We start from the raw sequence: 26,593 nt of genomic DNA on the forward strand, positions 1-26,593 counted from the left end.
CTGAGGTGGATTGAGTTGGTGGATCGGTGAACGGATGATCGACTCTGGAAGGTGTACTTGTACTTCTCTACTCTACTGTATTCCGTATTATGTTTTCCCGGTCTGATGGTACTTTTCAAGAGGACATGTCACTCTCAAGGTGAATGCCTTTTGTTCTTTCCTTCTTTCTTAAGGTACGATATACGCGCCTTACGGCTCTCGAGAGGACTTTTGGGGTTGGGGTTGGGGTTTATCGTCTCTCGTCTCGAAAATTCACTGTATTCGTATCCATTTGCTTCTGTTATTCAATATTATATTCTGTGCATGCGCATAGGCGCCACTCATTTGAAATAACAAAACTCTCCTCTTGAATTTATCCTGAACCATAAACAATTGAGTTGGTCTTATCTTGCATTGACATTATACTTCAGTTCTCAGCTGGTCGATTGGTATGTCATAATTTCTTTGAAATTTGTAATGTAAAAATAGTTACATGCAAGGGGAAGATCAGAGAAAGATAGTAAACCAAGAAACAGTGAAACAAAGAGAAACCGAAACATGGAGTTCCAACGAAACTATAATCGAAGAAAAAGTAGATCGGATTTCCCACGTACTGGATGCACCTCTTGCGTTCCTTGCACTGCTCTCACGATAGGAAAAATAAAGAGAAAGAGGGAAAAGAGAAAGAAAAGAGTGTGAGGACGGCAGCGAGTCGGAGAAGAACACAGGAAAACGAGAAGATAAAGTATCGCTACATAACTTATGCATAGTACATACAATCTTAAAAATTGACTGACATCCAACAGTGTCTTATTAATAACACTGGAGAAATGTGGAAAGCGAAACCAGTCGCAAGGAGGTCGCATTTCGAAATCGAAAATAAAATAATAAAAAATAGAGGAGACAAAGAAGTTGCACAGGCCAGAAAATGAATTCCCGTCGTGCGACGAACGTTCTACAAGTCGGATAAAGGAAAAGGAGCACAAGGCTCCGCAAACAATCAGATAAAAACCAGAAAAGATAATAAAGAGAAATAAATCCATTTCATAAAGAGGAGAAAAAAAAACTCTCAAAGGCAAAGGAAAGGAATGTGACGATACGCAGACAAGCTAGGTATCAATTAATAATATTCAATCTCGAGCTAAAAATCCCATCCGATCCGTTAGAGGTTCTCGTATTTCGTCTACGACGATTAGGTGAAGGGGACTTACAAACATAAACGCAACATCCTTCGGCCAAAGGATGTTCAACCCCACTGGGTTATAAACCCGCTTATTCTGTTCCTCGATCATCTCCTTTAACCTTCCCATTTTCTATACACATTTCACATTTCCATATTTTCGTAGTTCGTATTTGTCGTAATTCGTATTTCCAATCCCAATCCCAATCCCGTTTCACATCCCGTCCGTTTCATTTCGTTTCATGTCAACCCAAAAAGAATAAGGCGAAAAAAAAAGACAAAGGTCCGATAAGTCTTCATTTCTGTGGCCAGGGAATGAGAACGTGTTTTAAACGTACCCGGTCATAATGCGACGAAACAAAGAACCGCGAAATGTATAGCGTCAATACTGCGAGTGTATTGTCGAGGAAGGACCATCGGAGGCTGTGCGCTTCAATGAGCATTTCGTTGATCATGTTTATCGTCTCTAGGAACTGTGTCGGCGTTATCTGTACGTATGCATGCGATAAAGCTCGTATTAGCTCAGGCCCATGGAGAACGGAATTATGAAAGGCACATTGTTTTGCACGGCATTACGAAAAAGAAAAGACTGAGAAACGTAATGCTCACCCGACCCTCGAATTCCAATGGATATGCAGGACTGAATTGTATGAGCTCTCCACCCGAGTAATCGCGTTCAACACGCACGACCTCTCGCGGATGATGTACACCGATATGTCCTATCGGGTCCGTCCCAAACGCGGAAGTATCCGGCGGTGGACCAAAGTAATATGAAGACCGGGGTATACGATATTTCTTACCACTAGACAAAAACAAATCCACCATCAACATACACAGGATTCTAGCGTCACTAACAGAAAGCAGGAAAAATAAACTAACGCACTCTTTCACGACAACATTCCCGACATAGCCAGGCACACTTCTATTACTCTCCTTCCGCGTTCGGCGCATTATTTCCTCCATTTGAAGATTATTATCCGGTGGCGGCTCGATGACTTCCCATGGTTGGGGACTGGGCGCGTTCCCTAGTCCTAGAGGGTGTAAATGTGGTGGTAATGGCCCGTTCAACGACGCCTCATGACTAGATGACATGCCAGATGACGGTGCCGCACCAGTAGCGGCGGCAGTAGGAAATAAATCGGGCTGCTGAGATTGCGGTCGACTCTCGTCACTCCCACTCAATGGATCTATGTCCTCCTGAGACGCGTCAGTAGATGGCTCTTGCGGCGGGATATTGTGATCGCGTGCGGGCGACTGCGGGATTGCAGCATCTACACCGGAGGGTTGAGCTAAAGTATGTTGTTCAGGATCGCGCCCATGCCGGTGTCCATGTCCGTGTTCATGTTCATGTCCGCCAATGTCGCCATTTGTCGTCGCTTCGTCCCGTACTTCCCTACTCCTCCTATTAGTAGTAGTATCCCCGTCTGGACGAAACGACCACGTTGACAGCGTCCCGTCAGGCTCCGTGTCCACATCAACATCCACGTCCGCCACTTGCATTCTTGCATGACCATTCCCGTTGGCAATACTAAAATCCTCACCACCACCATCAATAATATGATGTTTTTCGTCATCCCTTAGTCCACTTCCATCCGCAGATGTGGCGTTTGTATCCCCCGTGCGTCCGACAGCTGGCGGTGCTTCTTTAAACTTTCCCGACCTTGGCGTAGGTGTAGGTGTAGATGTAGACGGGATCGCGTGCGTGGCGTCTGACTCGACATTGCCTTTCGTTATCCCTTCTTCCCCTCCCCCTCTTCCTGCTCCTCCTCCAACACCAGCAGCAGCAGTTTTCCGAAGACTCGACTTGGACGCAACGGGGGTAAGCGGCGGACTAGGCGGTAACCTCTCCTTCGGTGGGGGTACAACGGCACTAACACCAGGTACCGCGTTTCCATTTCCCTCCACGCCCAACGAGGTATTCCTCGAATGCGACCGTCCACGTCTCCCTTCTCCATAACTCCCTCGCTTCCTATCTCTATCAGCCGACCCGCTCCTCCTCCCAGTCCCTCCTGGCGAAGGACTCGCCGAGCCACTAGAACCAGCCACCATTGCATTCGTACTCATCGTTCCACTCTCGAAAACAGTTGAAGTTCCTCCTCCTCACTTGTCTGCTTTGGGTAGCTATGTGCACGTAGGACGTAGAAACGTAGGCAGCTCACGTAGTAGTGGCAATAAGTAACAGTACGCCCTGACTGTCAGGAAAAACACAGCCGACTCGAGGATGGCAATCTCTTGAAGAAAACGAGAGCCGAAATAAGTAACGATGCCAATAATGCCACGGTTGTCGGTTGTTGGTCGTCGAAAGCAAGCTCGCCAATCACCAAAACCAATCACCTCCGGATCCAATAAAAATTCAGTTTTTAAAGAGAGTGCAAGCTTTCTTTCCGTCCGAATAAAGTATTGTCAATAGATACAGCTTTTGAAAGGAGGGAGAGACGAGTATAAGAGCAACGATTCGGATGTTCCTGGACTTGGAATGAATGAGAAAACGGAGAACAACGCGTCGCGGAAACGGAAACTCAATCTCACGCATCTTCAGTTATCCATTCTTCTTTCAACTTTCAAGAGTTGAACTCCCTTTCAGTCAAATAAATAAATAAAAACTAGATAATTTATAGAAAAATATAATAGCTCTAACAAATCTACCAATGTGTCTCTCTCCCTCCACTTTTTGTTTGTTATTGTTATGGGTGACCTTCGATGCATACAAGAACACCAGTACTTGAGTACAATAAAACTCGAAGGAATCACCTCTAACTTCATCTCTCTGTATCTTGAAAAAAACGCAAGAAATGTCGTATAGTAGTTTACTAGCGGTCGGCATGAACAGTATAATGCAAAAAAAGGGTAGATCACACTGTAGTAATATAGGGTAGAGCAGAGTATGCAATTGCTACGTAACTTGTTAGGTCGGTAGGTGCATAAAAAAATGCCAAATTGGTAAGCTAATATACACCATTCTCGAAAACCAAACCAAACTACCAAAAAGATTCATAAAGCAAAACAAATAAAAAAGCAAAAACAGAAGATCCCAAATGCACATACGTCCGAAATAGACGACTTAACCAACCTTCTAAAGACAGAATTCCTTCCCTCCCTTACAGAAACTCGAAAAAATCACAACAGTGACCATCAATCAATGCATGCCCCATTGATATACTAGGGCACTAAGGAGCACCAGCAAACGACCCATTCCACTTCGCAGGATCCACCCAATTCGACCTATCAGTCCTATCACTAGTCCTCGTCCTAGCCTGTACAGCGCTCAAACTAGGGAACGCAGGCTCCCTCGCTCTCGGCCCTTGTCCCGATCCTGATCCAGGTCTACTACTCCCACCTCCATTCCCTCCTCCACTCCCGCCGCTACTTCGCCTTGAAGAAGGCCTCCCTGCGTCCCAACTCTGACTCTGACTTTGCCTTCTATTGTTGTTATATGCGGAGGGTGGAAGGTTACCCATCGTCGTCGTCTCTCCACCAGGTCGGAGAGACGTAGGTATCGACACACTCGCCGACGCTCGTCGATGATTCCCATTACTAACACCACTAGGAACTACATTGGCCATTTGCTGCTGCGCAGGAGGTCTCGAAGCAAACGGCATAGTAGGAAGTACAGGCGGGAATGCGCCTGATGCGCCTGACCGGGCTTGGACTCCAGGCGGAGGAGCTTCCCAGCTGTTTAGACGTGCACCTCGTCGACCAGAGAGTGCTGGCTCCATTGACTTGGGTGCTTTCTTTGCGAAGGCTCGTCTGCAGCCTGTATACAATAATCCAAGTTAAGTTGGTCATTTACTCAGTAGAAGTTCTGGGAGGAAAAGAATTCAATACGCACAAATGAAGAGCGCCCAAAGCATAAGGAGAACCACGATGGCTGCTACGACCGTCACGGGGATAGATATCTGCAAGTTCTGCACATACCATGCCTGAAAATACAATAATAACTCAATCACTAACCCCGAGTATAGAATATTTAATACACTACCTTCACAGTATCCAACGCGCTTCCAGCTTGACATGCACCTGACTGACAAGTACCACCGTAGCCTACAACGCAGCTTTAGTTTCACTTGTCCAAAATAAGAAATCAAAGCTGACTTACCGCATGGTGACCCATCTATGACCTGAGACTGAAGTTGTATACACTGAGACGGATTATTCGGATCCTCGCACGAAACCCGACACGAATTATCCTGTTTCTGACAAGCAGTCGTCAAATTCATCGAAGCGCCGATAGTCTGGCATTGTTCTGTTCAATCATTTCGCAATCCGAATCATAGTCGTCAGAATTTCAACGCCTAAATGGGGAAATCGAGAGTGAAAGAGAAGGTACGTACGACTAAGACTCGTACACTGCCCATTCGCACAAGCAAGTCCATTACCCCCACAACTCTGTCCATTCGGCTGGAACACATCCACAGGACAATCCGCCGACGTACCCGTACACATCTCCGCAATATCACAACTCGCATCTACCGCAGGCCGACATACCTGACTCGAAGGCGAGAACGTACATGTGCCCGTACAGCACGGACTACTCGCAGGATCGCACTGCGCGCCGTTCTTAAACTTGCACGTCGTAGAGTCACAGCACGATGAAGTTACGTTTTGTCCTGGATCACAATCCTCACCCTCTTCAACGATACCGTTCCCGCACATGTTCAGCGAAAGAGTCTTTATTGCCGAGCTCGGGTCTTGTAAACAAGTTGCGTTGATAGAGTTCGAAGACGTTGACTGCATGACAGAACAGATGTTGCCCAGACTACATTGGGAGAACATCTTCTGCGAGGACGAAGTAACCGGACTCATGATGTACTGGTCGTTTGCATTGCAAGTGCTTGAGGAAAGCGGACAACAGATTACACCGCCCGACTCGCAAGTACTTTGACAATCGTGGATCGCACCGAAGTTATGGCCGATTTCGTGCGAGACGACTTCCCATTCTGTTCGTCCGTTTGTCGAAACGGCAGTCCCGCTAACAAATGAACCCGGGTCACCTGTTGTGCTCTGCTGGCAAAGCGTCCCAAGCCACGCAACACCGACCTCAGAACCCGTAGGACATCCACTCATCAGATGCCAAAGCCCGGCACCATCGTTCCCCTGTTGACCGCGCCACCCCGAAAAGAGAGATAACCGGTCGTTCAGTGTTACGTTCGAGGCATCGCAGCCGACATTCCAGGGCGTATCAGCAGGCGCCGAAGATGGACACTCCGGGTCCTGCACGTTAATATGTAAGATACCCAAACTGACATTGAAAGTCGATTTATACAACGAGCTCGCGGTGTTCCAGTTATTGATGATCTGCGCAGATGCATTTTGACCTGATCCATGTGCGGCAACATAACTACAGTCCGCCGCAACACCCATATAGAGGATCTTTTGTGTCGATGGACAACCGGTCGATTGACCAATGTTGCTTTCGAAGTTATTGGACGATCCGCTACCCTGTACATCATCTCTCCTCGCAAGTGAGACGTTCGTCCAATCGTCGTCCCACGGTATGTGCGTTAAGGGGCTCCGCCATGGATCATCATGTAAGCAACCAAGAGACTGCTCCTCCCCCTCGTCCCGCAGTACGTCCGAATCCCTCCATATTACAAGTTGCGCATCCGAATCGGCTCCATCTACCAACGCCGGATCGAATTCATGCCGTTTACGCAAATAATTTTCACGCGTTTGAATATTATGCGTGACGCCATCGACAGAGAATGCTCCCTCAAAAACAGGAGGAATGCCACGATCCGCATCTCCCTGGCTGTGCACCAGAATCCGTGCCCAGCCCAGGTCAGGTCGTGGGAGCATCCGTGCTGCATCCTCACGCAACCGCTGTTGCGAGCGCGAAGCTGCCACAACTTCTCCCCAATACGCACGTACACTCTCGCGCACAAGTGGTACAGTGCGTTCTAGAACACCATCCTTGTTGAAGTAGTTTATCCGTGCCGCGGGGTGAATAAGATCATCGTTCGGACGTAAGTGGAGGTGAAATGTCTCGCCAAATGCGGATAGGGTGAGGCGGAAGGAATCAGAATGATAAAGCGTTGTACTGGTTAGAAAAGGTGAGTCGGATGAACGTGGCTTGAGCGTGTTATGGCGAGGAAGGATCTCGAGGGCGAGCGTCGTCGGATGGGCGATTCGTGTCAGAGGTCTTGGAGGGACGCTCGATGCTGAAACACCCACACATCAGTATTTCATTCACACAATCATTTTGATGATGGGATAGAGATGCGTCACTTACCGAACACGAGGAAGGCATTGAGAAGAACGACCAGCGCATAGACGATAGACATCTAAAGAGAAAGGAAAGGTGGCGAAGGAAGGAAAGAAGGAAGGAAAGGGAAAGAGAGACTCCTGTGGCTGCTGCGGACCAGGGTAAGACGACGGTCTTGTGAGCGAGGAGAGCGGTGTAGTAAGACTGATTGATGACTCTCACCCGCCAAGCAAATAAACCCCCAAGTGACCAAGATTGAAATACTATAATCGGAGGGAGCAGGTAGTCCCGGCCAGCGGGTCGCCGCCTGCTGTGCGGGATGAAAGGGAAAGAAAAAGAGGAGAGGAGAGAGAAAGAGAGAGTGGAGGCTGGTGAAGCCGTCGTCGAAGTAGACGATGAACCAGCGTGTGGCCCGTTGACGACGACGAGGGGTGGAAGAGTGACGGCTGCCAGTCCAATGGTTGCCGCCCATCCGCGCCGGCCAATCACCATCTCCATTCTCCCACGCTCAAAACAGCACGTTGCCATCCTATATTACTCCATAAATATTTTATTTCCTATCTGCATCGGAAGCAAATACTCCGCAGTCATCTCAGTTATCGCAGAAGCACTCTTCTACAACTGTACGAGTGTCTCTGCACATTCGAGTCTATCTACAAGCCAAGCTTGTATCCTCATCTAGCCCAACTCCTCTTCAGTATCCTGTCCCGTCTTGATATCATTCCCACGTCTCGGCACCGTCAAACTGCGCATAACCAGCCAGTCAGTCTCCGCTTTGATTGACGGCGCATCATCCAAACGCTATCGCCAAACGCCGCGCAACTGTCGCTAATCCCACATCAAATAAACACACAGGCAGGAACCATCATGACTTTCCTCTTACTGCTCGTTCCGTAACCTCCATCTATTCCTGACCAGAAAGCACAGGTATAAATAAGTCACACCTTGACGATTATTACGAGTGGACTGAAGTTCCCGTAATACGAAGACGAGATATTTGTAGTGCGAATATAACTGTTTACAAATAAGAATTACTTACAATTATAATAATGCGTACGCAACTCCGTCGAGCCCGAACAACACTCATCCATCATCCTTACCTCAGTCGAATATGGCAGATCAATAGAAGTAGCTACCTAGTAACAGGCACCAAGACTCTCACTAACAGGAAGAGACAACCAAGACTTGTACACAAACCCGATCCTCATTCCAAACCAGGTATCTATCCACTCCCAGCACAACGCCAAGTTATCATTCCATTCCACACAACTAAAAGAAAGGCAACAGCATGCAGTGAAACTGTACCCTAGATACATCCAATCCAATCCAATCCAATCCACAACACTGTCTCAAATTCAAATTCAAAGAGAAAAAGCCAAGCCAAGCCAAGGTAGACAGACAGACGTATCCAGGACCCTTCATCTTCGTAAACGAAGATCACTCTCCATTTCCACGAGCGCTTGCAATTACCCTTTTTTGTTCAGTCAGGTATACAAGTGACTCTAGAGCAGAGATGCTTGACATTGAAGGGAAGAGCAGAGTGGAAGTGAAGTGAAGAAGTAGACAAGATGGTTTATTTGTAACTATTGTGCATATGACTCAGTATGGTAACAGTGTCTGGATGCACAAGCAACTTTGAACCACACTTGCAACTGTGTCTAACTGTGGCTTGTAATCAGAATCCAATCCTCCCATCTATTAGAAAGAAGAGTAATCAAATAACACTCCAAGACTAGTATTACTATAGATACTACAATATCATTGATCCTGCATGATCAACAATCTAAAGCCAACATTAAATGCTGTTCATTTCATACAGAAATTAATGACTTCATATAGTTCTTCTGACTCTCATATGAACTCTCACTAGTATGTGTTCTGTGTTCTGTAGGTCTAGGTACGCCACAAAGCACTACTTTCTTTTACATGCATGATCTATATGTATCTCACCATTTGCAATCTCACATACTGATTCTGAACAAACACTTCTACTTCCACTTTCACTTCCACTTCCTACTCTGTCTTCCTGTGATTGATTAACTGATTCTCTTGCTTACCTATGTATGGGGACATCAACTGCAAATCAGAACATTGCAATATGAACCAAATCACACCCTAAGGATAAACACGAAAGACGAGAACACTTCAAGGGTATCCGCGGGAATGCTCACGAGCAAGGAATCATTCTTCTTCTTCAGGGCATCCTCGGAGAGCTCGAAGTTATAGGTTATTCAGCAGGAAATCAAGAAACATGCTCAGGCCGTGTAGACCTGACTACATAGTCATGTGCAGAAGGCTCCAGGTCACAGAAGAAGGCATACAGCCCAGGCCAAGATAATGGGGGATGATCCAAATGTGCACGAGGAAAGATTCAGAACACGAGGAAGGCCGGGGACAGAAGATCCTACACCTCGGACCATCTGGGCATCTCGATCCGGGTAGCCTACCAGAAGACAGTAGACCGAACAGCAACCCTGAATTAGTAGCTCACGCGAAGGGAGGGAGGCCTTTTTACCAGTCTGCCTTCCTTCACGCTAGCCGTAAGTAAAGCACGCGGATACAGAAAGATATACACACACATCAGGGCTGACTTCCCACTTCTTCTTACACCTAATAACGGCACTCGGCTGATGAACAGTAGCCATTCATAGCCTGTAGGAATCAAAATTCGCTTCCGTTCCCTTAGCTCAGAGGTTCCACAGCGCTGGATAGATAGAACTTAAGAAGTCTGAACCAATGATCCCTGGAGAAAGTTAGAGCGGTGGGTGGGTAGTTCAGCCGGTCCAGCATCTTTCATCTTCCTTCCACTTTCTACTTTTCCCGAACGAAGAGGTGTGACGAAGGAACGCATCTCCGTGCGATATCTTCAACCTTGATGAGTGAACACAGTACACGATACACGGTACGCCATGAAGCCAGAAACGAACCCTAAAATTTCAACAAACGAAGCAGATTAGTCAAAAAATAGCACACAAGGCTTGCACCCCTGAGATCATACATGATACAACTCATATCTCGTTTGTCGATACACACTAGACATCTCTGTGAAAAGCAGATCATGGGACTAGATCATACAATCTGCTAACGGCGAGTAGGAAACTCCTATGTCAGAGGTCTTGCAAATCTTAATCCGGATTGGCTTTGAGAGAGGAGCTTTGGCGGCCTTTTAAAAGGAACGTGATCGATACGCCGAAAGGGCGTAAGAAAACACGTTCATACGAGTAACTTGCCCTTACTGGGCTCGCTTCCAATGACGCATCTATTACGGAGATTCGCGGTACCTTCCGAGTAAATTCCTGCACGAGACGGAGGAACGAGGAAGTCGTGTGAAGGGATTGCGTGCCCTCGGAGCCTTTCCAGTGCTTCGTAGTTCATGAAGAAGTGTGTCCGTCGTCGATAAAGAGTCTGTCACTTGAACTTTACAAGAAAATAGTGCATGGCTGCTGTCAGGGTGGGAATACGACAGCAAAGAGCCCAGAACATGGTATAATTGACGGTATTCCAAAGCGAGGCACAGGAAGATGTTCCAGAATGAAATCCCGCCAGCACACGAGGAAGCTGCAGGTATTAAGTTCTAGGATGAAGGCAAGGACCAAGATATTAATTCTTTATCAGAATGCAAAGTTAAGCCGGTCATGCACGAGAAGACACTTGTCTAGCCCCATTCGATAGTCCCGTTTGCACACTTCCCAATATCAGTTGGTTGACCTCCGGCGACGTAAACGGAGGGTTCGCAGACGTCAGGAGTTCTGCCAGCGCGGCCGAACAAAGCGAGCTAAGAAACAATGATAATCGACGGCGGTCATCGGCCAGACGTAAAAGCGAATAGAAAGATAATGAACAGCTGACAAGAAGTGAACTGAGTGACGATATGATTGAAACACCACCTTATGAATCTACCCCTCTTAACTCCAAAACGATGATCAGTTATTTCCTATTAAGATTACTGAGGGTCAGCCCGATCCCCTCAATCAAACCACGACCAATGACATGTTTACGATTGCGCCAAGTGAAACGATTGCATGATATGATATGTTGTACATCCGCTAGACTTCACTCATTAACCCCGTCGACCAGAGAAATGCTGCATGCTGGCAGAACCTCTCTGATCAGAACAATGGTTATTTCCCGTCGCCACCTCCTGCAGCAGCAGCTTGCTGACGTTTCTGCTCCGCAGCCTAACAGTTCGGACGGTCAACATCTAGCCACAAGCCGTTAAACTGTGAAATTTGACATACAGCCTGCTTCCTTCTCAAAGCATCGGCATCACTACAAGCATGTCATTTAAGATATATGAACGTCAAAATAGTTGAATGGAGAAACGCTGCGGGCGTACGCTTCCTTACGAGCCTGGAGATTCGTGGCACTTTCCTTCGGCTTTTTGGCGTTTGCAGCTGCTTTCTTCGCAGCGCGTTCTCGATCCTTTTCGCGTTGATTTCCGCCTAGAATCCAATTAATCCCAAAAGCTTACTGAATAGACGAAAGCGGTAATCATACGTACGAGTCATTGTGCAACTTGAGGTCGGATTGCAAGGTTTGACGTCTGGACGCAAGTCAAGCACATGCTTACATAAGAAGCTGTGTCAAAGAACATTCTGGTTCCGTGACCATGCGTTTACTGAACTCTCGTCATGTCCGTCGATATATCATAAGCCTGCAGGACTGGGGCGGAGCAATGTAGTAAAGTAGTTGTGCTTCGCCAATATGACAATACTAAGACCTGTATCAACACTGCAAATACAGCTGTTTTACTGCAAGATTTGGCGTTTCAATAATCGGTCACAATTGTGAGCAAAAATAAAATCCACTCTGCTGGTCGATCTGCGATAAATGGACTTCATTCAGATCTTATACGGAGGTTCTCTGTCGCTAGTGATACTAATTATCTGTGTAATACGAAATCTATGTATTTCATGTCTTCTTTTCATGCGCAGCAAAGGGCGCCGTTCAAGACAGGCCGGGTAAGGGTGGTTGAGTCGAGACTCGTGTGAGGTGTTATTGAATTTATTCAAGCCCCAACTTCGGTTGCCTCCGCACTTCGCCCAAGCTCTCCGCGGAGAGGTCAGCAACTTCTCGCCCAAGGAACAATACATATATTTATGTACTTACGGGCAGAGAGAATCACTCCCGCTTTTCTCGGGCTATGTCTTCCCTGCTGCCAGGTAACGTACATGCAATTTTGACATATTCCACGAGGCCTCTTGCAACGTGTAAAATATCACCAGAAACATTTCCTTGATTGGCTTTGAGTTTTAGCCGCAAGTCACCGCCGCCACCGCCCAGCGTGGAGACCAGACATGCCGACTCAATCCAACACGCCACGCCGGGTCTGTGAAATCATACTCTTGCCTACCAGAGATTGATGATCTTGTCTTATTTAGACGGAAGCGGAGGTGCCTCGTTCTCGCTCTCGTTCTCAGGGGACGGAAAGAATTAGACTCCAAGTCCGAGGGGATTGTCTCTGCGAGTCTGTCTCACCTATTCATTTCGGCGCGACAAAATATATTTGAAATGTATTGATTGCGGGAACTGATGCGCTTCTGTGCAATTGTGCATCTCTGCAGGGCAATAGCACTTCGCGTCATGGATGCACTACCCGATCGGCTCCGCCACGAGTACAATGCAATGAAACCGACAATGTCTAATTTCTTTGAGGCTACTGCTGCGGATAGCGAAAATTGTACGTACACGGAATGTACTGCAGAGCCGGACGGAATTAACGCGGAAGAAAGCACTTAATGACGATGAAATGAGAAAGTAGCAGCATGTTTCCTACTCATATCTGTAGGGAACTCATCAATTTGATCCGGAAAAACTAGAATATGATTTGGATACACGCAATACATATGTTTTCCCCTTCCGCGTGATGAAGAGCATAGGATTCTATTCGGAATGGAAGGACACACGTTACAGTAAAAAGGCTCCAGCGCGCTAGTACAGTCGAAGAACACATGGATTTTGAACTCGGAAGCCAATGAGAATATTAGTGACTTAGCCGTCATGGTGCCGCCAATAGCGGCCGTGCACTTTCTCTCGTCCATGGTAGCTTTCCTCCGGACGGACCGGACCTCAGGCAATAGAGAGAAAAATAGATCGAAGAGAAGGAGAAAGTAAGGACTCGGCAGGCCCGTTTGGTCATATAGCATTCAGCTTCTTCTCTGTGTTCTAAATCGGACTATCTCCCCCAAACTAGATCGGACACATAAGAGGCAGTACTAGTGACCGTGTGCGAAAAAAGGAACGGGAGAATGGTCTTCCCTTCCGCGGTGCCACGTACATGGATAAGAAGGTTGAAACGAAAGAAGCACCTTGACCACAGGCGTCGAGGAAGGAACGGAGAAACTTTCCCAGCAGCGCACCAAACGAAGCTCACGGAAGGAATGGGCAACTGACGGTCATGTCGCTTTGCCGCTGACCAACTGCTTCTATTGAATGATGCACAAACAGATGGCAACAAGTGGCACGTCATTCGGGGATCGAAGCGTGAAAGAGAGTCACGCTGGGGACCGCTGTGGCTGTGAATTTACCGAATGAACGCGGGAATACAGTTGTTCTCCGGCTAGCTAAAGCGGATGAGTCAGCAACGGAGTATGTCTCCAGGAGAGGAGAAGGAACTATTCAACTAAAGAAGATCGGGCGGGTCCTTATCTGATATGGTGACGTGCTTAATTCGGCGATCCCATCTGGGTACCTTTCCATTCCTTGCTCGGTTTCCATTTTCTCTCAGCAACCTTATCTAACGTTAGTTCTTCCTGTTCTTCCCCATATTACCTCATGACAGCGATGGCCCTTCCCTTGGCTATTCAGTCGCCACCGGTTGAACATGCGATCAAACGCCGTCTGCCTTCCTGACTGATTCTTCTTTTTCACTAGTTCTGCGGAGCGCTCATCTTTTAGGCAGACACGGATGCGGGCCATCAATTACAAAAAGTGTACCGAACGTTGGCGCAGGTTCTTCGTTGCATCGATGTTCTTTTTGACGGCTTCTGGTGCATGTCTGCTCTAATCCTGCCAACTCAATTAGTGTGAATCTCCAAAGAAACGATTCCGACGTCGTCCAGTTGGGGTTCCCATGTGTGTCAATTGCACGCGTGCCTGCGCTGCGGATCCTAGCCTGTGCTGTGGGCATGTAAATGTGGGTGTGTCTAGCCTGTCTGATCTGCTCCCTCATTCCATAAACTCGGATTCGGGCGTCCTGCCTGTCCGATGTGGCAGCAAATGACTTGCCCGTGATTTTCGCGCGTTGCCCCTGTATGCCTAACCACACTGGCACAAAAACTCCGCGAACACGTTGTCCCTGTCCGCCGTGCACGGGCTCTGTCGACCAGTCCGCTTTCCATTGACACGTCTGACTCTGTCCGGACAAATACAGGCTGTTTCGGGACTATCGAAATGCATATTCGGCAGTCGCCCTGGTCCTTTGCATTCAGGTTAGAATTAGTGGCATGAAGATCTGACGTTGAGCACAAGTTCCATTCTTCTCCTGTCTCGGCCCTTCTCTTGCTATACGGCGCTAAGATTATTAGCCGTTTCGAACGAATCTGGCCGTCCTAGCGATGCCATCGTAGGCTCCCTCCCTCGCTGAGTTCCGAGACGATTCTGTCTCCTTCCTAGTCGAGACAGTGAACCTCCGAGCGCGTCCGGCCGTCGCTGTACCCACGTTCCTGGCGTGATTAAACCGCGATGGAGACACGTCCACGTTTCTTTCCTACTTCGGCGTGCAGAGCTTTTCCTCGCATGCGTTCGCAGTGCAAAGTTCATCCGCACATGGGTCAGCGCCGTCTCGCCGTTTGCCTCAGAATCTGTTCATCGCAGGTTTCCGGTGTGAGTCTTGTCAAATGATATCTACATTGAATTCATATCCTGATTCTTTCATTCCACTAGTGTACTGTGTCCATTTCATTCATTTACATCATTCATCTCTTCTTCTATGTTTTGTGCTATCGCGTTCACAGCCACCATCTGACTGGAGTGTTCCTTCATCTCCTCACTTGGCCCGGTTGACCCTGTTCTGAAACTGGCTCGTCGTTAGTCCGGGGCACCATCACGATCGCGATCACAATCACAATCAGTAGCAATGCGGGGCGTGCCATGGATGCGTTCCCAACTTAGCGCTTCGCACCGCCCCTTTCGCCTTCCCGCAGAGCGAGACGGAATCATAGTAGCACGGCACGCTGTCAATGCCGTGTACGTGATAATGATTTCCACCGAGGTCGGAATGCTTCGAATTCCCGAATCCATATAGAAATACTGCTCTCTGCGTGTGTATGCGGTCACGCAAAATGCGACCGAGGCCAGGGCATGTACACACAATCTTAATTTGTAAGTTTGATGCTTGTGCTCTTCTCTCACACCCACAAATGCTTCTTATATCTGGGTTGCGTTGCCTGTGAATTAATCCCAAGAGAAGCTGCCAAGGTATGATAGTGATATTATCTCCGTGTACACGATGTATTCACATGCATGCTATCGATGATAGTATTCATCTACGGATAACAAACCAAAAAGACTCAGTATGGCATAACACTCCCACTCCGAGTTATCTTGATTCCGCATCCAGTTTCACCGAACTTTCTCCCTCCGTACCTTTGTGCAAGTATAATTTCACATGTAATATACTCTAAGAGTAGCAAATGTGGTCACCCGGTTGTCTAATCAAGAGTGAAACCACATTAGTCTGTATCTCAGCCTCAGAGAAATAGAATCATTGCCATATATGATTGGATTGGAATTTAACGCCACCCGAACTCTGTTGACTTCCTGTCGTCTTGTAGCACTTGTTTAATCAAGGAGATTTATGGGTCATTAATCAGTACACACGAGCACATGAGGCAGGTGTATTAGTGTTCTTCTAACAATGGAATTACGTATAGACCCCAACGTACTTCTCAATGACACACAACATATCAAACATATGACTGGGGAATATCATTTATCTTGTACTGTTCTCAAAACAAAATCCAAAATCCACTGGGAAACAGACAAACAAAGAAAACATTCATGATAAGACCACAAATGCTCACAAGATCAACAAAATCAAGAAAATGAGAAGAGGCAAATGGAAATTCACGCCAAAACGAGAAGAGTGTGAAGTGGAGGCACAGACACTCGATCGCACATAAACAGTTGCACAGCAAGAAACTCGGCATCGGACCGGAGCGAGAAGAGGATAAAAATTTGAGAGCGCGGTGGGAGATCGCCCTTTGCAAACACAGATTTATAAAAGGAATTTCAAATTACCAAATTACTGGCATGGAAGAGAAAAGTTAAAGTGTATGATATAATCAACACACTAGGCTAAAGGGTCCAGGACTCGCAATCGGCGGCGGTTGAGCGTGTTGTGTACAGCCACATAATACCCTACACAGCCACATAAGCCGTTTTTCACACGGGAAAAAGGACCGATTGACAAGAGACACCACAGGGTTCGATGATGGTAGCTGATGGTGCTGATGGGTTGAGATGATCTTTTCTTAGGTTAGCTTTGTTTGTCTTAGCCTTGTTTGTTTAATTGGTGAGGGTAATTCATTGAAAAGGGCAGATCCCCGATTGGGTCTCGGTTCTTGTCCTGTCTTGTTTGCTTGGCCTGGATGGGCCATTGAGCTCTTTTGGACACTGTCTTGTGCTCGGAACCACAGTCCGACGTTGAAAGGACCTGGATCAAAACTTCTCTTCCTCCTTTTTCTTTCTGTTCTTTTACTTCACTTTACACAGGAATATGATTTGCCTGTGCCCGCGGTCTTTGTCCCCAAAGTTCCACAGCGCCTGCCACGTGTTTCGCTTTACTTCCTTTCTCATTTTTCTTCCCTGTCCCCTGTCTCCTGTCCTACCTAGTACATTCTTTCTTTGTGCGCCACCTACCAATTAAGGCTTCCCCGCTGCTACCCTTATCCTCGTGTTGCATATATGTGTTACATTGAATCAACTAGATATGATATATCATTTGCATGTATCGGGAGCTTTGTGCATTTCAAGGGGAGGGCGTCTAATCTCTCTTTAGACAAGTTTAAGCCTGATGGCAGATTTCATTTCATTTCATTACATTCCTCCTCGAATCAAGTGGATGGCTGTATGTGTTCGCCGACGACCTCCGTATGTGCAAGATCAATTTATGCAGCCGCCGCCGAATCGGCGAATAGTATGAACGAACGAATGGAAGGATTGAATTAGTTTATGTTTGAATAATGAAGAAGTCGAGAAAGAAAATTGCCTGTGTGATAGAACTTGATTCGAAGGCACGGAAATACTAGATACTTATGCTAAGCTAATATAACAGTGGTGCCGGAGATTGTTCGTGTTGAGAAGCCGTATATCCTAATTGACGCACGACTTGACAACAAAATCAGGACGAAAAAAAGAAGGTAACCATAATATTGGCTGGTTCGGTGATAAGCAAGGCGGAAAAGGTAAGGAGATGAAAGCGGAGAAAGGAGAGAAAGAAAGAGGCCGTGCAGATTTCATTATGTATCACACCTATCACACTCGTCGATGATGATCTGCAGAGCTCCTTCATTGTACAGGCAGCATCGGATTCCGGGACGACGCCACGCAAACTTCAGTGCAGCAGCACCAGCAGCATATCTTGATGATTTGCTTTATAGGGCTATTAAAATTGCGTTCGTGCCAGTATATGTGGCGATCATGATTTGACGGCGGCGTTATGGACCAAACTAACAGCGATGCCACTTCATTTGACTCGCCTCGAATAAGGGTCCTACCATCTTGCTGGCTTGGATAGATATCCTGGCAATCAAGGTGTTGACTTAGCAAGTTTGTTTGCTACATAGTAGCGCCACGGATGTGAGCTCGCGTCGCAGTTGGCGGCGGCTTCTCTATACAAAAACTGTGTTGCTTCGAAAGTCAAGGAGACAGGACAAGAGCTTCGTGCGATCGGATCCGGATCGCACTTTGCATATGTACTGCAATACAAACTTTTTCGTTCATCAGGTGCTACTGAATCTTGGTGGCGCACGCTCATCGTTACGTTGAAACCGATGAACGCAGATGACCGAAGAAGGGCGACAATCACCGGGGTCATATGTCATAGCACTTAGTAGTACTTATTGGCATGTTCACTGTGTTTGATGTAGGACAGATCAATTGCGAAGGAACCAAGATAGATGGATGGTCTAGATACCAACGAGGATCCAGATGAACGCTCAGATGCGGATATAGGCTGTCTTTGACACCGTACAGCAACAGCATCTGAGTTTAGCACGGCACGAACGAGGCGTGTCTAGGACAGGGCATTCGCCGAAGTCCTGGCACGAAGTGTCGAAGCACGAGCTCGGGATTCGCCGTTCATGGAGCGGGATCAAAAGAACGCTAAAAACAGAATGAAGGGGTAAGTAGTTTTCGTAGCGCAATTGCTATTCATTGCACCTGCCAGCATCCGACAGCCGACGACAGTGACGACGACGCTACACGGACATGCTCGGAAGTACCGTCATATTTGTCCTCATCATGTGCGGCTAGGAGACACATGGCAGTGCAGTGGGATCGATTCTGCTCATTGCGCGACTAGAATGGCGGGAACCGAATGGGGGATGCCATCGCTATGGTGCCCTAAACTTTGGGCCTGTGGCACTGTAGGTTGTATTTGTGGCGGTGACGATAGGCCCTAAGGCGCTAGTCCGTGCTCGTAGGAGCATCTGATCGAGATAGGTGACGCGCGGAAGAAAATAAGAGAGAAATGGAAAGAAGAGAACCACAGCGTGGGCGGCGTGGGTATGGGCGATGGAGGGGCTGATCGTCGACAGAAAACAAGGGCGTGGGAGGACGGAGAGGCGTAGTAGACGGTGGTGTGCTGATATGAGGGAGCGAGAACAAAACCAAATATGAAATCGAACTGAAATTGGCTTTACGTCTTAGCGGGCAGGCGATCTGCACAGGGTCCCGGGTCATATGGACGGTTTCGTTTCATTTCCTTGATCGCATACAGAGATACACACAAACGTATACAGATGCCGGTCAATTAGCCTATTTTTCGCACTCTCAATTGCATTTTCGCGGACGGATGGCCTGTTCCCCCTTTTTTCCACGCCGGGTGCATTGTGCACTTGTGTGACGAGGGAATGCCGAGTGTGAATGTGCTTGGCTCCGAGCATCCGATGCCGAAAGAAGACACACAGAACCAGTACAGTGCCAGAGTAGTGCGTCCGCGGGGCACCGGATGATTGGTGTTTGCGGTTCGCGAGGGAGACGCGAGAAGGGCGGGACTTGTTCTATCATCATCTCAAGCCATATCGGCCGGCGATTGCTTGCGGAGAGAATAGACTCAGCGAGCAGCAGGGCGGACACCTGACAGCAGCAGCGACAGGTGCACAGTCACAGTGCGATGCGATGCAAGATAAAGGAGAAGCGCCATCGAAGATGTGTAAATAAGATGCAGCAGCAGATGCAGCCCCGTTATGAACACGCAGATGATGACGGATGGATGGATTCGCGGATCACGTGGCGAGGAATGCGGGGAGATGAGGCGAGGACCCGGCCGGATATGGCAGTTGATTGGGTGCGATGGGTGACACTGAAAGGCCGAGAATGACGGTCCGTGACCCTGCAGGATGCAGGCCCAAAGTTAGTAGCCGCACAGATCTCGATCGCGCAAGAAGTGGGTCGAAGTGTTGCAGAAGCGCAGCCGTAGCCCTTATGCTATCCGGACTCGGGTAGCCTGCCCTGACCATGCGCATAATGAATTAGTCGCGCTTCCTTCTTTCGTTCAGCCTTCTTCGACACTTCCACTCCTCCCATCCCATCGCAAACACGAGAATCCTCCACCAATTCGCCCCGATCTCCTTCTTCTCTTTTATACCCCGCCTCGCTCTTCCGTCAACGCTTTTCTCCCTTCCTCGCCTTTCATCGTCTTACCTTCCCACCTTCCGTTTTCTCATTCCCCTCTCTCACTGGTCCCCTGATTCATCTCCTCTCTTCCTCTCCACCACCGTCTGCTATCCATCCTCCCTGTCATCTGCGACGCACGACTGCCTTCCATGTCGTTGCGCCACCCCGTCCGCGAGCGTGACGTCCGGCTGCACGACCCGCATGCTCCGCCGCCTCCGCCGCCCGGTCCGTCAGTGCAAGGTCCGCCCAGTGCTGGCGGGCCGCCTCCACCACATGCTGCCCACATGAACGGAACCGTCGCGGGAGCACCGCCGCTAAGCAATGGACATGCTCCCCATCCTCACGCAATCGGTGCTATAGGACTCTCGCCAGTCGCTGCGCCGGCCGGTCCGCCAGGTGTTCCCCATGCGAACGGAGCGCCGCCTGTACCGAGTGCGGCGGCAGTACACCCAACACTTCAGAAGCTCTCAAAGGCAAACGAGGAAACGTGGCTTCTGATAGGTGCGTTCTTCCGCTTGCTCCCTTGTCACCAGCGAAGAAGAATCTGAATGAATTGGATTCCCATTGCCTTTTTTGGAATGAATTCAAAAATGGACTTCTCCACCATATCTGAATGTGAATTCGTTTACCATCACTATACCACAACAACTGCACTGCTGTGTTGTCGATGACAACAGGTTCAGTGGCTGAGCAGATGGGCGACTTGGATCGGGCCCTGTCGGCGTACGAGCGAGCGCTGCAGCACAACCCTAACTCGCTCCCTGGTCTGACACAGGTTGCGGGGATCGCGCGGATAAGGGAAAACTATAGCAAGGTCCGTCGTGACGTTCTGTTTGCCGACGGCCGCCTGCCGATCACTCACGTCGAAACTCAATTTATCTCCCGTCCCGATCTGCTCCGATCGTCCCTTTCCCCTTTAGGCTATTGAGTATTTCCAGCGCGTGCTCCAGTTTCAGCAGGAGAATGGCGAGGTCTGGAGCGCTCTTGGTTCGTACACGTCATCCTTATCTCCCGTGCCTGACAACGCTTCTTCTTTTCCATTGCTCATGTCATGTGATTCTTCCTTCCCTTTCTAGGCCATTGCTACCTAATGCAGGATGACCTCCAGAAGGCGTACTCTGCCTACCAACAGGCTTTGTATCTCCTTCCCAACCCAAAGGAGGATCCAAAGCTGTGGTATGGAATAGGCATACTCTATGATCGCTATGGCTCCCTTGATCACGCCGAGGAGGCCTTTGCTTCCGTTCTGCACATGGACAAAGGTGATTACCTATCTTTGAGATTGATGCCGTTGTTCGTATCGTATCAACACAGTTTTTTTTGCCTTAGACTTTGATAAGGCGAATGAGATTCTATTTCGTCTTGGCATCATCTACAAGCAGCAGGGCAAGTACACCGACTCGCTTGATTGCTTTGATCGAATCCTTCGCAACCCGCCGAGTCCACTAGCACATGCCGACATCTGGTTCCAAATCGGACATGTCTACGAGCAGCAGAAGGATTACATGCGTGCGAAGGATGCGTATGAGCGCGTCGTCCAGGAGAACCCGGCGCATGCCAAAGTTCTCCAGCAACTCGGTTGGCTTTACCATCAGGAAGGATCAGCCTTCCAAAGCCAGGACCTCGCGATTACGTATCTCACCAAGTCTTTGGAGGCCGATCCATCTGATGCTCAGAGTTGGTACCTCCTCGGTCGAGCTTACATGGCTGGCCAGAAGTACAATAAAGCATACGAAGCCTACCAGCAGGCCGTTTACCGTGACGGTCGGAACCCGACATTCTGGTGTTCCATCGGTGTGCTCTACTTCCAGATCAATCAGTACCGTGACGCACTCGATGCCTACTCACGGGCAATTCGCATTAACCCGTACATTTCGGAAGTCTGGTTCGACCTCGGTTCTCTTTACGAGAGTTGCAATAACCAGATTAGTGATGCTATTGACGCATATGCGCGAGCGAGTGAACTTGACCCTGGTAATGTCATCATTTCACAACGTCTCCAGCTTTTGCGGACGGCACAGCAGACTGGTCAAACAGTTCAAACGTCTGCACCACTTCCACAAGACGTACACCCGACTGCTTATGCAAGCGCTGTGGGCCCACCCGTGACGATGTCCGGCGGCCCGCCATTGCTCATGTCTTCTGGCCCTACACCACGCCCGATTTTCACTCGCACCGAATCCCGTGAACACGGGAATGAAAATGGCATGTCCCTTCCATCACCGCACGCAACTCATGCACCTCCTCCGTTCCGAGGGGGACCGCCGCCACCTGTAGTTCTCGACGACTCACGCCGTCCTGCTAGCCATACCCCTCTTGCTCCTATGGAGGTTGATCGTGCAACGCCCCGCGATGGCTTCCCTCCACGCGAATCCAGCCGTTCAAGGGGACCTGGTGGAACTCCGCAGAGCCTGTTATTACACCATCCGCAAAATGGCCCGCAGGTCGCTCCAGAGCACCAACGTGATCCAGCGTACTACAGTCGTCCATCCCGCCGGGCAGTGTCCCGCTCGGTCTCACCACCACCTCAACGCCAAATTCGAGGGCCACCGGAACCTCGTGAAGTAGGATATCACGGATATCCTCCTGCCCCTCCGCCACAGACGAATGGCGGCAGCGCGCCAGGAAGGCCCGGGCAGCTTTCGCAGCATTCTCCACGATCGTACCAAGGACATTACGATCCAACAGTGGCCACACCACCGCCTCCGCCTCCTTCGGATGCATGGGAGAGAGACCGTCGTATGGAGAGAGAACGCTCGCGAACGGGTAGGGACTCGGAAAGAGCTGGTGTACCGCCGAATGTACAAGGTTACTCGCAGTCTCGCGGGCCAACGTCGCCTATGTCCGCTCATTCGTACGATCATGGTCACCCGCCATCGCGTCGGACTACATTGGAATCACCGTCGATGCACAGACCGGGCAGCCCGATGTCGCGTCAAGTGTCTGTAAGCGAACGCTCACCTGTTGTAGGACCTGGTGCTCAGGGACCTGGTATACCACGCTGGCAATCGAGTAACCGCTACGCAGACGATCCGGGGCGAAGTCCACACCCGCACGCCACTTCGCCATCTATGACGCATGCACACTCGCAAATCCCGCCATCTGGTACGCCAAGTCGGCGATATGACCCACGGTTTGACGAGAGTGCTCACGGTTCCCGCATGGAGAGGCTTGACCGTCATGAGCGAGACCGGGACCGGCTTGAACGTGAAAGGGAGTTTGAACGAGAGCGGATGGAGTCTCGTGGTCACGCACACTCGCCTGACTCTGTCAGGAGTGCATCTGCGATGTCCGTGGGTGGTGGAAGGAATGTACTTCCACCGCCGCCTATGTCTGCAGGCTCTGCAGGCTCAGGTGATTATCCAGTCCCGTATCCAGCAACGGCCGGTTCGGACAGTGTGGACAGGCGACGCGGACGTAAGAAGGATGCGGATGCCATGAGTATTAATGGACCACCTACGCCAGCACCTGGCTCTGCTGGGTCATCGGCCGCTTCGAATGACAAGAGGAAGCAGCGTAGCGGAGGTAGACGAACGAGAAAAGATGGGTCCGAAAGTAATGCCGGTTCTCGTGCACCGTCTGTTCAGCCCAGTTCGTTCAGAGTTGCTCCATCGAGTGCAGGTCCCATCAAGTCGCCTCCATCTCCGGAGCCGAGATCCTCAGCAAGCGCCTCGGGTTCAAGTGGAAGATCGAGTAGGCCGTCACCAATCGGTAATGCCCTTCCGTCTGGTGGACTTCCGCGTCGAGAAGTCGACGAGGACTATGATGAAGGTGTTGCAGAGTCGCTGATGAGCCTTGCTGCATCAGGGGGTTCTGCTGCTGGACCTGTCTCTCCGACTGTCAGTGTTGGGGGTCGTATACGCCATGTAAGTCCGCCTCCGAACTCTAAGAATTCGGTTGGCTCAGCCGGTCATTCGCCTCAGCTGCCCGGACCAGTAATGGGCTCCCAGAATGGAAACGGTGGTTCGTTGAAGCGACCATTGAGTCCGATCAACACGAGCGACAATGGCGATTCGAAACGCACGCGGGTCGAGATACTGAATCGTCCTACGATTGGACGTATGAATTCACCACCACTGTCAAATTCGCGTCCTTCACCCATTCCGTTCCGTACGCAAGCACCGCGTTCGCCAGAGGATAGAGTGCAGCCAGGTGATCGGGATGCACGTCGTCATGATCGCAGCCCTTCGTCGTCTACGAATACGACTGGTATTCCATCCACCATGCCCCTCCCACCTCCACCAAGTGCTATTGTCTCGTCTTCTAATGGTCCGCCACCAATTTCCACTAACAACCCAGTGACTCTGCCGCCGATCGCGACGCTCACACCCGTTCCGAACTCTCCGTCTAGTGCAGGCGCGCCATCGCCTTCCTTGGAGCAGGACCGTATGCAAGTTGATGTTGGTCATGGCGGACGCAAACGACCTAATTCTCACTCACGATCTGGTTCGGGTTCGACTTCTCCACCAGCCGCGCCTCCACTATCGCGCAATAAGATTTCCGATGTGATGAACCCAACAGGGCCTGGAGGCCCGGATTCAGCGCATGTACGTCGTAATTCGAGCGCGCACTCGAGTCCGACGAATACCCAGTCGCAGGGTAATGCGATGGTGATGCGGATGTCGCCGGAGGCGAAGAGCACGAGCCCACGCTCGTGATTGAGTAGTCCAAAAGAATGAACTGTTTTTCATCATCATATCGCATTGCAAAACAGCTCTCTTTACGAATTCTTATGCCCTTCTTCGTTTCGTTTTCTCCTCTTTACTTTGTTTCTAACGCATGCATTCGTAACTTGTCAATTCTGTAGCATTGCTCTCGCGCTGTTTTTTTTTTGCAAACCAATTTGTTTTACCCCTCCATGTTCTTGACTTATGCGTACCGACAATGGTGACAAAATTCGTATTATAGTATAGTACTGAGATAAATTTCATTTATGCTTCTGGAAAATATGACCATTAGTATCAGATTCAACATTTGTTAAATTATTGCACGTGACACTATTATTACTTATCTGGTGAAGCGATTGCCCGTATCTTGAACTTAACCATCACCTTCGTCTTCAAGTATTCTCCGGTACAAACAAAAAAGGGAAGAAAAAGAAAAGGGAAAAGATGGGGAAGACATACGACCATATTCCTGAAAACAAGTCTAGATGGATCGAGAAACAGGAGATGTTCTGGGTTGCTACTGCCCCGCTCACAAGGGAGGGGCATGTGAATGTTTCTCCAAAGGGTTTGAGAGGGACTTTCTTTATTGAGAGTTCGAATAGAGGCGAGTGGCAGGCCCATTTGTACTTAGTTTTCTCTGGAATTAATGAGTAACTTTATTTTGTATTCGTGTAAAGTGTGGTATGAAGACTTATCAGGCTCTGGTGAGTATATAATTGAGTGTTTTCCGTGACTATATGCATCTTGACTACTTGAAACTTGGGAAAATAGGCTGCGAGACAATTGCTCACTTATGCGAAAATGGACGGATAACTATCATGTTTAATGCTTTCGAGGGCCCGCCGGAGATCGTACGGTTGTACGGCAAAGGTAAGCTCTTGGGTTCTTTCTTTTATTATTGGACTGGTCTACGTGCTGAATCTGACTGTATCTTTGATTCACCTGCGTAAAGGCACTGTCCATGAACTCGGGAGTCTGGAGTATAACCTTCGTATTCCGTCGGAAAAGAGGAAACCGGGATCTAGGGCGGTGATTGTGGTGGATGTTCATCGAGTTAGCACTGTGAGTACTAGTACTTATTATAGTCTCAATTTTTATTTCGCCTAAGTAATAATAATGTATATCGACGTTGTTGATCCTTTTCTAGTCATGCGGCTTCGCCGTCCCATACTACAAATTCGAAGGTCATCGCGGAACGTTATATACGTGGAGCTCTCAGCTTGAGAAGAACGATACAGAGCTTTCATCTGCCACGGAGTCTTCAAATGACACTACTGGCAACACGAAGAAAGTCGATAACGATAATCGAATGAAAAAATGGTGGCGAGCTGAAAACCTTACCAGTATCGATGGTCTCCCTGCACTCAACTCTGCTCCGTTCTTGGGTGTTCTATTGGATGGGAAGGTACCTGGTGCGGAGGAAGCAGCGTTCAAGAAACGAGTCACAAAGAACGAGAAGCCAGAGTGGGACACAATGGCTCTTCATGAAACGTTAAAGGGTAATAATACAGTATTGGCTATTGGGATTACAATTGGATTTGTTTCTGCCTTTGTTATGTTTTGTGCTCTTACTTTGTTAGAGAAATACTTCCAATAATAGAAAAAGTTGTATAGTGCACTGTTCAATTGTACAGTCGCAATTCTTTGTGTACGTATTCAGCAGCAGTCGAAAGAAGTACAACCTTCAAGCTACTCAAGCAGGTCCATAAGCACGAAATCTCAGAG

General features: G+C 48.8%; 6 protein-coding genes across 6 annotated transcripts; 2 read left to right on the plus strand and 4 right to left on the minus strand.

The window, feature by feature from the left end:
• Window positions 1-492: 492 nt before the first annotated feature.
• FOMMEDRAFT_167657 (uncharacterized protein) lies at window positions 493-3,425 on the minus strand. Its single transcript, XM_007266019.1, has 5 exons — window positions 2,043-3,425; window positions 1,769-1,961; window positions 1,498-1,647; window positions 1,191-1,292; window positions 493-1,120 (listed from the first exon to the last, which is right to left on the minus strand). The coding sequence occupies exons 1-5, from the start codon at window positions 3,221-3,223 to the stop codon at window positions 1,100-1,102; spliced, it is 1,647 nt and encodes a 548-aa protein (XP_007266081.1). The 5' UTR covers window positions 3,224-3,425; the 3' UTR covers window positions 493-1,099.
• Window positions 3,426-4,326: 901 nt separating this feature from the next.
• FOMMEDRAFT_155615 (uncharacterized protein) lies at window positions 4,327-7,440 on the minus strand (the record flags this gene model as incomplete). Its single annotated transcript, XM_007266020.1, has 6 exons — window positions 4,327-4,913; window positions 4,989-5,079; window positions 5,139-5,200; window positions 5,256-5,402; window positions 5,491-7,317; window positions 7,389-7,440. 6 exons carry the CDS (start codon window positions 7,438-7,440, stop codon window positions 4,327-4,329), a joined length of 2,766 nt encoding a protein of 921 aa, XP_007266082.1.
• Window positions 7,441-10,486: 3,046 nt separating this feature from the next.
• Window positions 10,487-10,736, minus strand: FOMMEDRAFT_155617 (uncharacterized protein; the record flags this gene model as incomplete). Its single annotated transcript, XM_007266021.1, has 2 exons — window positions 10,487-10,524; window positions 10,598-10,736. 2 exons carry the CDS (start codon window positions 10,734-10,736, stop codon window positions 10,487-10,489), a joined length of 177 nt encoding a protein of 58 aa, XP_007266083.1.
• Window positions 10,737-11,140: 404 nt separating this feature from the next.
• FOMMEDRAFT_19702 (uncharacterized protein) lies at window positions 11,141-11,869 on the minus strand (the record flags this gene model as incomplete). The annotated part of the gene is made up of 4 exons (XM_007266022.1): window positions 11,141-11,539; window positions 11,600-11,630; window positions 11,698-11,803; window positions 11,863-11,869. 4 exons carry the CDS (start codon window positions 11,867-11,869, stop codon window positions 11,483-11,485), a joined length of 201 nt encoding a protein of 66 aa, XP_007266084.1. The 3' UTR covers window positions 11,141-11,482.
• An 8,422-nt stretch (window positions 11,870-20,291) lies between these two features.
• On the plus strand, window positions 20,292-25,085 carry FOMMEDRAFT_19703 (uncharacterized protein). The gene is made up of 5 exons (XM_007266023.1): window positions 20,292-20,702; window positions 20,879-21,015; window positions 21,122-21,188; window positions 21,278-21,463; window positions 21,531-25,085. The coding sequence occupies exons 1-5, from the start codon at window positions 20,351-20,353 to the stop codon at window positions 24,857-24,859; spliced, it is 4,071 nt and encodes a 1,356-aa protein (XP_007266085.1). The 5' UTR covers window positions 20,292-20,350; the 3' UTR covers window positions 24,860-25,085.
• A 227-nt stretch (window positions 25,086-25,312) lies between these two features.
• FOMMEDRAFT_155623 (uncharacterized protein) lies at window positions 25,313-26,577 on the plus strand (the record flags this gene model as incomplete). The annotated part of the gene is made up of 6 exons (XM_007266024.1): window positions 25,313-25,460; window positions 25,546-25,572; window positions 25,640-25,738; window positions 25,821-25,930; window positions 26,016-26,378; window positions 26,503-26,577. 6 exons carry the CDS (start codon window positions 25,313-25,315, stop codon window positions 26,575-26,577), a joined length of 822 nt encoding a protein of 273 aa, XP_007266086.1.
• Between the last annotated feature and the right edge of the window lie 16 nt (window positions 26,578-26,593).

This window comes from Fomitiporia mediterranea, assembly GCF_000271605.1.
Source record: "Fomitiporia mediterranea MF3/22 unplaced genomic scaffold FOMMEscaffold_5, whole genome shotgun sequence".
Lineage (NCBI taxonomy): Eukaryota > Fungi > Basidiomycota > Agaricomycetes > Hymenochaetales > Hymenochaetaceae > Fomitiporia > Fomitiporia mediterranea.